At 49.6% G+C, this 14069-nt stretch overlaps 6 protein-coding genes across 6 annotated transcripts; 3 read left to right on the top strand and 3 right to left on the bottom strand.

Moving 5' to 3' along the window:
* Positions 1 to 630: 630 nt before the first annotated feature.
* On the bottom strand, positions 631 to 2312 carry PFICI_02706 (uncharacterized protein; the record flags this gene model as incomplete). Its single annotated transcript, XM_007831287.1, has 3 exons — positions 631 to 1523; positions 1581 to 1762; positions 1816 to 2312. 3 exons carry the CDS (start codon positions 2310 to 2312, stop codon positions 631 to 633), a joined length of 1572 nt encoding a protein of 523 aa, XP_007829478.1.
* Positions 2313 to 2860: 548 nt separating this feature from the next.
* PFICI_02705 (uncharacterized protein) lies at positions 2861 to 4053 on the bottom strand (the record flags this gene model as incomplete). Its single annotated transcript, XM_007831286.1, has 3 exons — positions 2861 to 3738; positions 3796 to 3948; positions 4005 to 4053. The coding sequence occupies 3 exons, from the start codon at positions 4051 to 4053 to the stop codon at positions 2861 to 2863; spliced, it is 1080 nt and encodes a 359-aa protein (XP_007829477.1).
* Positions 4054 to 4765: 712 nt separating this feature from the next.
* Positions 4766 to 5638, top strand: PFICI_02704 (uncharacterized protein; the record flags this gene model as incomplete). Its single annotated transcript, XM_007831285.1, has 2 exons — positions 4766 to 5142; positions 5206 to 5638. The coding sequence occupies 2 exons, from the start codon at positions 4766 to 4768 to the stop codon at positions 5636 to 5638; spliced, it is 810 nt and encodes a 269-aa protein (XP_007829476.1).
* A 26-nt stretch (positions 5639 to 5664) lies between these two features.
* Positions 5665 to 6831, bottom strand: PFICI_02703 (uncharacterized protein; the record flags this gene model as incomplete). The annotated part of the gene is made up of 4 exons (XM_007831284.1): positions 5665 to 5854; positions 5904 to 6311; positions 6363 to 6462; positions 6525 to 6831. The coding sequence occupies 4 exons, from the start codon at positions 6829 to 6831 to the stop codon at positions 5665 to 5667; spliced, it is 1005 nt and encodes a 334-aa protein (XP_007829475.1).
* Positions 6832 to 7531: 700 nt separating this feature from the next.
* PFICI_02702 (uncharacterized protein) lies at positions 7532 to 10210 on the top strand (the record flags this gene model as incomplete). Its single annotated transcript, XM_007831283.1, has 4 exons — positions 7532 to 7559; positions 7632 to 7775; positions 7833 to 9785; positions 9837 to 10210. The coding sequence occupies 4 exons, from the start codon at positions 7532 to 7534 to the stop codon at positions 10208 to 10210; spliced, it is 2499 nt and encodes an 832-aa protein (XP_007829474.1).
* An 896-nt stretch (positions 10211 to 11106) lies between these two features.
* Positions 11107 to 13986, top strand: PFICI_02701 (uncharacterized protein; the record flags this gene model as incomplete). The annotated part of the gene is made up of 8 exons (XM_007831282.1): positions 11107 to 11302; positions 11436 to 11522; positions 11576 to 11766; positions 11852 to 12163; positions 12217 to 12450; positions 12518 to 12599; positions 12651 to 13742; positions 13826 to 13986. 8 exons carry the CDS (start codon positions 11107 to 11109, stop codon positions 13984 to 13986), a joined length of 2355 nt encoding a protein of 784 aa, XP_007829473.1.
* Between the last annotated feature and the right edge of the window lie 83 nt (positions 13987 to 14069).

Genomic DNA, 14069 nt, shown 5'->3' with positions numbered 1-14069 from the left:
TTCGATGTGCATGCATAACAGTGATACGCTTTGCATTTGCCGGAATTGGTTTACCGGTGCGCACGTATTTCCAAGCCTCGGCTGCTCAGCCGGCCGATCCCTGTCGCTCGTCCTTTTGCAGTGGTCGCATTGACGCGACAAAAGGAAGCAATCGCAGACCGACTGCTACAAGCTACTAAGGTTACTAGGTACTGTGCAGATTGATTGGGTCCTATGCACAATGCGGAATCACAGCGCCAGGCGGGTGGTCCATTAGCTTCTACATGACCAGCCACGACTCATCAATAGTCCACACAATCTCTCTTATACCTTATTCTAATCACCTATAGGAAAAGGAGAAAGCTAAACAACACTAACCTAGTACGACTCTGACTGTGAGGGTTGAATCACCAATGTCGGTCCTGCTGCTGACATCCTTCTGCGTCTCACTGCTCGCTGCGGTAACTTGAAGAGCCATTGGCCATTCTGTCTGCGAATCAACTCAATTTGTGTCCGACCGATTCGATCTGTCAATCCACCAGGCACATCCATTCCGTTGGCGACAACTTGGTGGATGCCCTTGTCAATGTGGGCAAACAACATTGGCAGAGAATCTCCTTTCCAAGCACACACGTGATCTCGAGCCGTCCTCTAGACAGTTTGAATGAGATACAGGAATGCCAGTATCATCAGTACCACTGGATAGATGACCCAGTACCAATTGACTTGCACGAATGGTGTTTGGGTATATGCTGCGCCGGCGTACTCATACATATTTCCACGATTGTTCGGATCCAATGTGCCAGACATTCTGATGTCGTTTGTCATGCTGAGAGTCAGTCTTGCCATTAATGCTGGCATGTCTGACGTTGCATTCTGCATGGCTTGGATCCAATCCGAGCTGTAGTCTGGGTGATTGTCAATGTTCGAGTAATTACCAATCATTTTGGAGGCCATGAAGCTCTCCAACACATCGATAGACTCGAGTGGGACGCTATACCGTGTCCGCGAGTTGGTTTGTATTTCTTCTGGTATGTCGATGAAGTGATACTCATCATCGTGGGCACTCGTTGCCGCAGCGAACTCGGTACGAGACCAAGTTGCGACTGTTGTGGTGTTTTGTTGTCCATTCGTAACCATCGCGTCGTAGCTATTCAAACAAAACCACATGGCACATTGCCAAGCTTCCGCTGTCATCTCTGTGCGACCTTTGGACACCGATAGAACATCAAATGCTGAGATGTATGCTTGCGATGTTGAAGCTGCTGATGTGTTCATCAACGGCGCCACTGTGAAATGGAGTCCAGTCGAGTCGCCTCCAGGAGCCGTCACAGAGGTACCTGAAGATAGTGAAAATGCACATGGCTGATCTTCTGGACAATCCTTTTGTGGTTCTACACTCGTGCAATTGCCACAAACTGCAAGAGACGGGAAGGTTGGCCAAGTACAGTTTGCAGTGCCGCAGAAGACTGGCAACTCAGATACGCTGCTGGCCATGATCCCATCGTAAAAGGAAGCCTTCGTCGAAAGACCCAGGTCAAGGTCTACCACAGGTTTAAAACCATGACATGAGTAATGGGGGCAATACTGGGTGTGCTCACCTCCTCCAACGCCCTTAAATATGACGTTATGCCACGTCTCGCTTCTTGCTGGTGGAGGTGCAAAGGAATTGGTATCATTAAGTTGTGGCGTTGGGGTTTCTTCGAAAGTGACCATTTGCTGGGAGAATGTTTCGAAGCCTTGCATCAGGATAATGATTCCTGCTCCAACGCAGGCAAGATGCCTGAGCCAAACGTCAATAACAGTGATTCGAGAAGAAATCGTTACACAACTTACGCTCCTCTTAGCCGCCAAATCAGACTCAAACATCCTATCAGCCCTCTGGAAGCTTCATCGAACATTTTGAAATCTTCCAGTCGCGCAGGTTCAGTTTTTTCTTTGCGCTCTTGTCGTGCAGCAGAAACCCAGATCCAGGCACATTGGCTGAGCGCTGTCTCGACAATAGAACCGAGTGCCACACGGTATACAGTCATGATAGCAATGACGATCGTGCTCAGCTGCAAGCCATTGTCGCTACCGAAATGAGGCTCGAGGTGACCATCGTAACGCGAGAGGATAGCTATGAGGCCGGCTGCGGCTGCAATACACACACCACAGTAGACATACTCCTCCTTCCACCAGCCGAGGGTTGAAGGTATAGTTCTTTGTAGGTCACTGATGGAAGGGATGGAGTCCGAATCATACTCTTCGATGGGAGGACGTTCTATGTTATACTGGTCATGCTTTCCTCGCTCGAGATCGCGAATGATGCTGGTTCTGCTCGAGGAGTCCATGGTGAGAAGAAGTGGTGGCTAGGATCAGAGCGAGGAAGCATAGGATAAACTGGTGTTGTATCGAAGTAGTGAATCTTGATTTTGGCGGCCTTTCTCCATGAGGATTTATTTCTCCTTCGCCCCTCTAATTCAACACATGGCAACCGCGTTCCGCTTGCTGAACCCTGTGACTGCCAATGTTTGACATGCTCCTGAGCAACAATATCGAGACTGAGAAGTCCTCACACAGCTCAGGGATTGAGCTTGCCTTGGGTGTGTGGTGATTGCAGTATGGGGTAGGAAGCCAGCTAGACAACTTGATGGGCGCCCTCTATGAGCATGAGCGGTTGAGTGTCGGAGACTAGAGCGGATATGTCAATCACATAGTTGCAGTTCAAAACAAGTGAGCTCCAGGTCGCAGCTCCCGACTGCCTCTTCCGAGACACTGAACTGATCTCATCTTGCATGTAGACTGCAAATGAATGAAAATCGAAAAGAAGATCACTGCTCTTGGACATTGGAAACAGGTTTGCGTAAATAATTTCGAAACTTCAGTTTGTATTTCATCGCTATACAGTGTTCTTTGCAATGATACCTCTCGCGAACTCGCCAAACAAAAGGTGCTGGTCCAAATCCACTTCGTCTTCTAGATTGGGCTGTGTGAATACCGCCAAAGTATTTCTGGCCACTCCTTGAGCAAAAGCACCACGAACTGAGTGCTCAACGGCCTTGAATTTCCCACGGGTAATTCTCTCAAGAGCCTCGCCTGTCTGGAAAGCAATGCAATCTCTGGGTATCTTGACTTGGACTGGCTCACCCTTTCTCGACTTGATCCACAGACCGGCCTGAGGGTCAGGCGACTGTGGCAGTTCCTGGAGAGGCGAGAGAGACTCTGGGATACTAGTGCCAAAGTCTGGAACCTTTGCATTCACCTTGTTCTCGTCAATGAACATGGCGGATGTCAAACCTGTCAGGCACCCGTGATCTTTGTGGACTGCACACCAATTATCTTCTTGGTCACCCCTGGCCATCACCTCGGCAGTCATGGGATAATAATGGAGCAGACGCGCTTTCGTGGTCGAGGACGTCTTGACAACATGCTCCAAATACGACTTGGGGTACTCGGGGATCTCCTTTTCAGCAAATCTGTCGCAGGCCTTGGCAACGAGAACCGCCGTGTCAATGATGAGGCGACATAAAGCCTCCATGGAGGGCTTGAAACCGGGCAGCATCTCCCTGGGTGGCCACGAGTTGGGCGCCAAATACTCCGGGAAGTCCTCAAGCGTGAACTTTGCAGTTGGCTTTGGGGCTTCGCTGGACGGGTCTACATAGAAGGCGCAGTTGGCGTAAAATGACCCCTTCAAGTCATCTGCACCACCGTTCTTGAGTTGCTCACGGCCTTTTGACCACCCAACTAGGTACTTGGCAGCCTCATTTGTGAATTTCTCTACGGCATTTTGTCAGCAACATTGATTCAAACGCCTAAAGAAGAATTTGCACAAACCAAAATCTTCTTCATTGAGGTTGCCCATATACGATGCATAAGACAGCAGTTTATGCCGTAGCTCTGCAAACTCTTGGGGTACATCCTTCACCACCAAGATACCCAGCGACTCGGGTCCAAATGCTTCCTGGAGCGTCTCATCAGAAACGGCACCTATGTAGATAACAATTAGCCTGGATTCGTAATCTTATCATGAAAAGAAGACCTACCATTCTGCAAGTCATGAAGGGAAACCACTACAGGCTGCGCTACAGTCATATTGTATAATGATCAAATCACTAGTTCTTGAATAAAGAAGGTTCAAGTGCAAGTATCAAATTCTGTGGTTTTGTAGTAGAGAAGCTTTGAGTTGTGCAGCCTCGTGATCGCGAGGCACTAGCCATAGGAAACCGTCGGCTTTGAGATTTTGCTCAATCTGATCCGGTCATTTCCGCCTGAAGGCCTTCTGGTGCTGTCACAAAAATACAGTGGATCCTTCGAGTATATCAAATCTCTGGATTCCCTTTGTTGAACCTCGAAAGGTGATCGCCAGACTTGGTTCTCTTTGCGAGCTACGAATGATGGAAGTACACATTGCAAAGACTGGGCAAAGAATGGAAATGCTGCAAATGTCTTACGTTATAGTTTAGCTGTAACACGATGCAACAGCACGTCTCCAGGTTTAGAAGGTATGCCGTCAAATATGGACACATCCTGCAGAGATAAAGAAATTCGCCATCTTATACCTTTATAGCTGGACATGGATTCTATTCAAAGCCAATTACCCTTGCCATGGGGTGCGTAGGAAGTGGTGGAATTCGATTTTCGTTATGGGTGGCACCAAAAGCTAAGGCTCTGGGGCGCTAGCACTAGCTACCCCCCGGCTGTGTTGTAGCTAATCGATACCTAGTACCCTGAGACTGGGAGCTTCAACATGACAGTACGAAATATTCCATTGTACTAAGTGCAACACACTACCCACAGCGCGACCATGGTCAAGCCACTCTCCTTCAAGGGAGACAAGAAGCCGAAAAAGAGAAAGAGAACCGAAGTCGAGTCGTCGGACGCCGCCCAGTCTGGTTCCGGCGAGGTCGTCAGCGCAACTGCGACACAAGAAGCCGCCGATGACGACAGCTGGGTTTCTGCTGAAGCTTTGGGCGATGTCGTCGGCCCTGTTCTGTTCGTCTTGCCCACGGAGCCTCCGACTTGCCTCGCCTGCGACGCAAACGGCAAAGTCTTTACAGACTCAATTGCAAATATCATTGACAACAATCCTGCCACGGCCGAGCCGCACGATGTCCGACAGGTCTGGATTGCGAACAAGATTGCCGGAACAGAAAACTTCAGATTCAAGGGGCGCTATGGAAAGTGAGTCAAGACTGCAGTAATTCAGAACAAAATCTTTGCGACAGATGCTAAAGCGTTGCATAGATATTTGAGCTGCGACAAGTATGGTTTTCTCAGTGCGACATCCGAAGCTGTATCCCCCCTCGAGACTTGGAATATCATTCCCACAGCAGATACGCCCGGCACCTTCCAATTACAAACACAGCGCGAAACGTTTCTTACGGTCAAGGAAGCTACAAAGGCCAACGCTGCACCCGAGGTCAGAGGTGACGCGACGGATATCAATTTCGACACCACGTTCCGACTTCGCATGCAGGCAAGGTTCAAGCCAAAGCTCAAGGCTTCAAAGGAGGAAAAGGCCAAGGAGAAGATCAGCCGGAAAGAACTCGAGGAAGCCGTCGGAAGACGTCTCGACGAGGACGAGGTCCGTACACTAAAGAGAGCTAGACGGGAGGGTGACTATCACGAACAGCTGTTGGTGCTCAAGGTCAAGGGCAAGCACGACAAATATGGTTGAGTTATGATTTATTTGATTGGGATGAACTACGAGCTCGGTTTCCAAGACTTGATGTATCCGTCCTCGCCGACACTAAACACCATCTGCGCCTCGTCATAGAAGCAGAAGCTGCGCACAATCTCGGACGAGTGTGCTCCAGGCAGTCCTACGCTATTCGCCCGGTCGAGGGTCCATTCTGCCCCCCTTGTCAAATGCACAAGCTCGAACATTTGTTGGCTAGTTGAGTCAGCAAAGTTACTCTCTTCGTTGGATCGATTCCACTCACTCGTGCGATCCGGCACCGATGACGGCTCCTGCACCATTGGCTTTGGCAGACACATTGGCAATGTATTGGCAACCTAGGACTTCCCGCATGTCACCAAAGCTGTTGAGCGCAGATCCCTTCTCCTGATCCTCGGCCATGCTGTATACTGCGAACCTTTCATCATGAGAAACGGCGAAGACATCTGTGTCATTCAAAAAGGCAGCGTGATGAATTGAGGCATCGTGATTGAACGTCTGAATCACCACCTCATCCTCATCTGTTATCCGAGTGTCGTATACATTGACGAGCCCATCAGTAGATCCAGACAGCAGGATATTGGGATCACTTGGGTGGAAGTTCAGCTCGCAAATGTCATCGCTGTGGACTTCCTGATACTTTTGTCGTGGTGTTGGTGTGGAGCGAACATCCCTAAATTTGTGAGCCAAGAGGACTGACTTGGGTCATCATGGGCCGCCATACCAGATCAGAATGGAGGCTTGACTTTGCCGAAGTTCAGTTCCTGCCACGACGCTAAAGCCAGAGCTTGAACAAGCAAGCGATAGGACTGGCACTTGGTTGTCTAGACATAGCCATCAGAAATACTGTAACTCAACTTCAATACGTCTATACCACCCTGCTTACCTGTCATGCGGGCAACCTCTGCTTGTTTCTCATCTAGTCTCAAATCCCACATGGAGACACTGCCATTCTCTCCTGCTGTAGCCACAATCGAGCCGCTGATATCAAAAGCCTTTGCACATGTGAGATTACCATGGTTCGTCTGCAACGTCTTCAACGGGCCAGGTCTGAGACTGAGAGGGTTGAATAGGCATAATTTCTGGTCCGAGGAAATAGTAGCAGGCCCTTGGGTGAGTGGTATCAAATCAGTGACGTAGACTTCCTCTAGGCCAGGATATCTGAAACCATCAACACAGGTAAGATTGAACATGATGACTGAGCACCTGGCACTAGGTCTCGATATTGCTGTGCAGTATTTACACTGGAAATCAATCTGTCTTCGGGATCAATGCCTTTTATAGGGCAAGTTGCTCTTTTGGTCTCGCCAGTAATGGGGATAGTGATCCAAAGAATCTTGGGACTGCGATTTCCAATGCAGAAGTACTGTGGCTTCAAGAATTAAATCAAACAAAATAAAAATGCCGTCGGTTTGGTTCTTGCTATGCCTGGCTACTGTATCGGATGCCAATCTGCAAATTCAAAGTCAGAGTTTCAATGCCAAGACCCCACCAATGAAAGCCCCACCTACAGGCTAAGCCCGCTTTGAGATCAGAGCCCGCCGAAAATACCAGCCAATCAACGTTGTCCCTGTGCGTGCTCGCCCCTTGCGTGTGCTCCGTCATCCTGAGCTGTGCTGTGCTGACCTAACAAGGTAGTAGCAGCTCGACTGGCCTTTGCAATGAGGACAGCTTGCTAGGTAGCAGAGCGCTGGAGCTGTTTGTGTACACCAACCAAATTATTGCATGTCTTTGTTTGTCGCCAAGTGGACAGCGTCGACCACTTTTGCTTCTCAATTCAACGCTGTTATTGAGGACTTGTCAGTCGCCCGATCACGAAACCATCAATTTCCGCGCACGTTAATATGAGTAGCGTGCCATTTATGGTATCTCGCTCATAGCACTGCTGCCACAATGAGGCATTGGATCGTTTCTACGCTCTGTAAGTTCAAACTGTACCAATTTATTGTAAAGTTTAGATCCACCAGCATTTGCTAATATTTGTTAAAAACAGTGCTTCTGCAGGCGATTGCAGTTGCATTTGGCAACGAACAGAAAGTACTAGGCAACGAGGAACCCAGCGAAGCTCTCGCGACACCCGACAACGCAGCCGCCGAACCCGTCGCCTTTCAGGGAGGATGGACTCCATACCAAAATGGTAAGGATTTTATATCGACCGCCATGCTGGCGGAGCGCAACTAACAATGCTTGTCAGGCTGGGAACTCGTCGATGCCGCCTTGGCCGAATTCCGAAAGATTAAGACACATTCGCATCGAAAGAACAAGAAGCCCGCCGGCTTATTTGGCACAGTATTCCGTTATGCTCTCAAGGCGCTCCCCAGCTTACGCGCCAGCGCACCTCCGGCTCCGGAAGAGCACGCGGGACCTGTCATCACCGGGCCTCTTCTGGAAGGCGTGCGTCTCCTACAGCAATCCGCCGATTTGAATAACACCGACGCCATATTCCTCCTGGGCGAACTCAACTTCTTTGGAAACTACAGCCACCCGCGAAACTTCAAGGCCGCCTTCGATCATTACTATAGACTGGCTTCGGTGACAGGAAACAGTTCCGCCCAGTTCATGGTGGGACTCATGTACTCGACGGGAATCGGCGAGGCTGTGGAAAAAGATCAGGCGAAAGCATTGCTATACCATACTTTTGCCGCAGACCAGGGTTACACGCGGTCAGAGATGACTGTTGCTGCACGATACACCAGCGGAATCGGTGTGCCAAAGAGCTGCGACATGGCCTGCAAATACTACAAGAGAGTTGCGGACAAGGCCATAGCATGGATTCGCTCTGGCCCACCCGGCGGCATGCACATTATGCAAGAATCATATCGACTTGCCGATGAAGTTGGTGGCGTCTACGGCGAGGGTGCCAGTGTGGTCAGTTCCGGAATTCATGCCTTCCGCCACAGCCCGAACTCGGACGCCTACGCCGCCATCGACGACGTGATCGAATATCTCGACCTCATGGCAAACAAGGGCGATTTCAAAGCTGCCTTCAATCTAGGCAGACTATACTATGAGGGCCAGCGAGAGTTGGAACGCGATGTCGAGCTTGCTAGACACTATTTTTTGAGTGTCGCCACGAAGCACTGGCGTGTTAAGGATGGGCGTGTTTCCGACAGCTCAAAGCCTGGACTAGAAAAGTATGCTTCGAAAGCTGCTGGTTATATTGGCAGAATGTGGCTCAGAGGCGAGGGCATGAAGCAAAGTTACGGTAATGCCAAAAAGTGGTTCGAGCGTGGCATTGAGCATGGTGATGCTCAGTCGCACTGGGGCCTGGCTGTCATGGCTCTCAAAGGCTACGGAATGACCAAGAACGTCGCGAGGGCCACAGAGCTCTTTAAGGCTGCCGCCGACCAAGACTTTGGCCCTGCGCAAGTTGCCCTAGGCGCCCTGCACCTGGATCAGGGAAATAACGATGATCTCAGGATTGCCAGTCACTATTTTGAGAGCGCCGCTCGTTATGGCAATGTCGAGGCAATGTACTACTTGGCAGAAATGATGCACCACGGCGTGGGCAGGGACAAGACCTGTACCAGCGCGCTGAGCTACTACAAGCTTGTATCCGAAAAAGCCGAGCCTTTTGTCTCATCTTGGGCCGAAGCCAACCATGCTTATGACGACGGAGATATCGAGCTCGCTATTCTCGACTATGTCCTTGCTGCCGAGCAGGGCTACGAAAAGGCCCAGAACAATGTAGCTTACATCCTGGATTCTGCCCAGTCACGACTACCACTACCATCGTGGCTCAAGACCCAGGCTCCAAAGTCAAAGCTATTGCAGGACTCGGCGCTCGCCCTCATCTATTGGACGCGATCTGCCGTCCAGTCCAACATTGACTCCCTGGTCAAGATGGGTGACTACTATCTCAGCGGTATCGGGACTGATATCGCAATCGACAAGGCAGCGCAATGCTATACTGGAGCATCGGAACATTTCCAGAGCGGGCAAGCCTTGTATAACCTCGGGTGGATGCATGAGCATGGTGTAGGGCTGAAGCAAGATTTTCACCTTGCGAAGCGGTACTATGACCATGCTCTGGAGACCAATGACGAGGCATATCTTCCAGTCTCGATCAGTCTATTGAGATTACGAATACGCAGTGCTTGGAACACATTCACGAATGGAGACATCAATTCTATTCGTGATGAGCCATGTAAGTCTAATGAAATGGGACCTTGATGAATTGTTGCTAACTTGGAGACAGCCAACAAGAAGGACTGGTCGCTGAGTGAATGGGTTGCCAACTTTCTATCCGACGAGCGCTTTATGCAATATGACGATGCATATGACGACCTGTATGATGAAGGTATCGTTGGTTCAGACGGCCAGGGCTTTGACGAGGAGGACCTCGAAGGCGTCATTGACAGCTTGGTCATCCTTTTCGTGGCTGCCGCTATTGTTGCGCTGGTCTGGTATCGTAACGCGAGACAGCAAGCACACCGACAGGCGGAAGACAACGCAGCAAGAGGAAGGGCTGCCGGAAGGCCGCCGGCGCCGCAACCGGGAGCAGCACCCCAACCGAATAACCCGGGACTGGATCCATTCATGCCGCTCGGAGCTGGAGGTATAGGGCACTAGCCGCTACCCAGCACAGGCATATGAAGTTTAGAATTGTACATAAACCAAAGGATATTAGCGAATAGACTTTTTTTCCCATAAAGATTTCCTATATAATTTTTCGGCAATATTCTACGGAGTTGAGTAGAAGTTGATCTTGATTGGATACGACCTACCTGTGCTCTGGTCATTTTGCATTGAATACATGAAACGGCACCTGGGAGTAGGAATTGGTGTAATATCGATCGCCTCATTTTCCTTCGCGCCTAATTCTTTGCCGCAACACGTTCTACGACGTCCTCCTCACGGCCGAGCAAGTAGATATCTGGCCTTGTCTCGTGTTTCCAGATAATTTATTGTTAAATTAAAAGACCAGACGGTTGAAATGTTCAAGACGTGCATTTCACGAGAGAAGCTCTGGACCACATGAACCACGAAAACAGACGCCCATCTGAGACAATTGGAGATCAGATCCTCAGACTTGCATGCTGATCCTTTGGGGCTAAGGCGATTTCCCCGTACTTTTCAGTGCCCGGGGGCTTGCCACGACTTCTAGGCTGCAGCTGTTCCCCATTTTGCCCCTGCCAGCAGCTCCTCACCTAAATTAGCCCCTGTGCTGAGCTGGTCGGACCACCCCCTTCGTCACACTTTAGCTACCTGTCTTGGCACCTTTTTGGCTTAACCTACCTCGGTAGGTAGCTCTCAAGCTCTCTTCTACCTTACTTGACTTGCAGCAGCTGGTGCTTCTACTCATCATCATCACCACATCAACAACGACCACGCCTTTGGATGACGAGGCGGATAGCTTCTCATTTAGCTGTTGGTTGGTCAATTGCATCTTACACGACTACTGCTGTCCAACCTTTTGCACCTTTACACAAGACTTTGTGCTCCAACAAGAGCATCTCACCGAGAGCATGGCCGACCGCAGCAACACCGAGCGGACGCCTTTGCTAGGTGCTTCTGGCGCCGACGGTGCCAATGGACGCGAGGAAGATGATTTCGCACACCTTAACCAACAGATCAAAAGCCGACGCCGACGCCGTTGGATCTCTCTCATTGCCAGCATTTTCTTGGTTATTGGTTTTGTTGTCATCTTGATCTTGTCTGGAGGTGAGTAAACTTCTAACGTCCCTGCTGCAGTGGCATGCAGCCTACAAAACAGCACGATCGAGTCGTATATTTGGCTATCATCATATATAACCATCATCATCTTTGCTTGACCGTATCTCCTAACTCATCGCAGTTCTAGCTCGATCCAGAGGAAAACCAGGCATGGCTTCCGCGCTCTGCCTCACGCCAGCCTGCATTCACGCTGCGTCCGAGATCTTGTGTAGGTCTGCGCCCATATATATACATCATGTCTTAGTGACTTACTTGGCATAGACACACTATCACCGGAATACAAGGAACTCGATGCCTGTACCAGCTTCGACCACTTGGTTTGCGATGGCTTCACTTCCACTCATGATATTCCAGAAGATCGTACCTCCTATTCCACCCTCAGTGTAATGTCCGACAATGGCCAGGCCATCATCAAGCGCATCCTGCAAGGTGCATACCCTGGCGAATCCAAGGTTTGTTTAGCCAATTTCATTCATAACAAGTCTACTTAGCGCGTGATGCGACATAATTTCTACGGGCAGGACTAACAATGCAAAGCACTCCTCGTTCTCGCCACGAAACCTTGTTGTCCAGGTATCATCCAAAGATGAGGAAAACTTCAATGTCATGAAGGACGCTTACGGCGCTTGCATGAACGAGACTGTAATCAAGGAGATTGGAGTTAAGCCACTGGTTGACTTGATTGGAGAAGTTGCGCACTCTTTCCCAGTCACTGAGAAAAGCTTTGGAGAAGATGAAATTCTTGCAGAGAGCGATCATGCAAGCCTATCGGAAACGATTCTCCTGCTTGAGGAATGGGGCATCAGCACCTTTGAGGGGCTAGGTGTTGGCGCTGATGATAAGAACCCGGTGAGTTTCTTTGCGGCATGTCATGGCGGAAAAAGGTCTAACCATCAAGATAGGAGGTCGTCATCATCCAGGCCTCCCCAGCCGGTCTGACTCTGCCTTCTCCCGAGTACTATGAAGACAAAGATACTTTGGAAAAGTACCAGGCTATGCTCGAAGAGGTGTTTGTTGGCCTGCTTCCTAGTAATGCTACTAGAAAGCATTCCAGTAAGCTGGCCAAGTCTGTTGTTGATCTTGAGAAGAAAATTGCAGCCATCACTCCCCCACCAGAGGATCAACAGGATGTAACCGTAAGTACACGCTTCAGGATTGTTCTCCTTATTTATAGTGATATAAGCTTATTGATCTGATGTAAAGAAATACTACAATATTGAAAAGGTCGGCACCGCAGGCAAGCTTGCGCCAGCTTTGGGCTATGACAAGGTCGTGGAGAAACTTGGTATGACCAATATTCGGTTTTCAAAGAAGGATCACTGATTTTGAATCACAGTACCTGCCAACTACACAGTCGATACCATGCTCCTTGCATTTCCTGACTTCCTGGCCAATGTTTCCCACATTCTATCAGAGACTAGCAAGGCCACAGTGCAATCATACCTGATCTGGAATGTGATCACGGCCAAGTCTTCTTACGTCCAAGGTCCCGAGGTGGAGCCGATTACTCGCTTTTTCAATGTGCTTCAAGGAAAAGACGCGGACACAAAATCTGAGCGCTGGAAGACTTGCGTCCGCGTCGCTGACAGCCAAGTCGGATGGATCCTTAGCCGTTTCTTTATCGAAGCTGCCTTCTCGGAAGAGGCCAAGCAATTTGGAGATCAGATCATCATGGACATCAAGCACCAGTTCATTTCGAAACTCCATGGCCTCAGTTGGATGGACGACAGTGTCAAGGAGCTTGCAGTGAACAAAGTTAACCTAATCAACCAAAAGATTGGCTATCCTACAGAGTCCCCGAACATCATCGACCCGGAGGCTCTCCAAAACTACTACCATGGCCTCAAGATCACCAAGTCGTTCTTTAACAATTCTATTTCCAGCACTGCCGTTGAGGTGAACAGGGAATGGTCAAAGCTGGGGAAGCCCGTCGACCATGGAGAATGGGATATGTTGGCAGACACTGTCAATGCATACTATAATCCAGTCGGCGCAGAGATTGTCTTCCCTGCCGCGATTATGCAGTTCCCCGTGTTCGACGAAAAATTACCTTCGTATGTTAGCTATGGCGCTTTTGCTGCCGTCGCAGGTCACGAACTTTCTCACGCATTCGATAACTCTGGGCGCCACTACGATGAGACTGGTAGATATACAGATTGGTGGACCAACCACACAGTCGAAGAGTTTGAGAAGCGTGCCGATTGCTTCGTCAATCAGTACTCGAATTTTACCATCCAAGACCCCCAGGGCAAGCAATTGCACGTGAATGGTCGCCTCACGTTGGGTGAGAATATTGCCGACGCTGGCGGTCTCTCTGCCGCGTTCCAGGCCTGGAAGAACCAGCAGCAATCGAATCCCGCTGATCAGAGTCTTCCTGGCCTTGAACACTTCAGCCATGAACAGCTCTTCTTCGTCTTCTACGCAAATTGTAAGTTCACTATCGATTCTACCTGCATCTTGATTCTCGTTTCTTTTTGCATTTTTTGTGGGTGCTGACTAAATGTTTTCCAGTCTGGTGTGGAAAGATCCGGGCGCAGCAGGCAGTTCAGTATATCTACACGGACCCTCACTCGCCCACATTTGCTCGGATTCTGGGCACCACTGCAAACTCGAGGGAGTTCCGTGAAGCCTTTTCCTGCCCAGTCAAGGAACCAACGTGTGAGTTGTGGTAATCAGTTTTTCTGCTTTGATTTTGGTGGCACATGGAATTATTGTAAAATAGCAAAAGATTGGAACACGAAGTTTGTCTTGATCT

This window comes from Pestalotiopsis fici (assembly GCF_000516985.1).
Source record: "Pestalotiopsis fici W106-1 unplaced genomic scaffold PFICI_Scf_2, whole genome shotgun sequence".
NCBI lineage: Eukaryota > Fungi > Ascomycota > Sordariomycetes > Amphisphaeriales > Sporocadaceae > Pestalotiopsis > Pestalotiopsis fici.
Note: the sequence above shows the minus strand (reverse complement) of the source record. Positions and strands in the feature narration are given on the sequence as shown.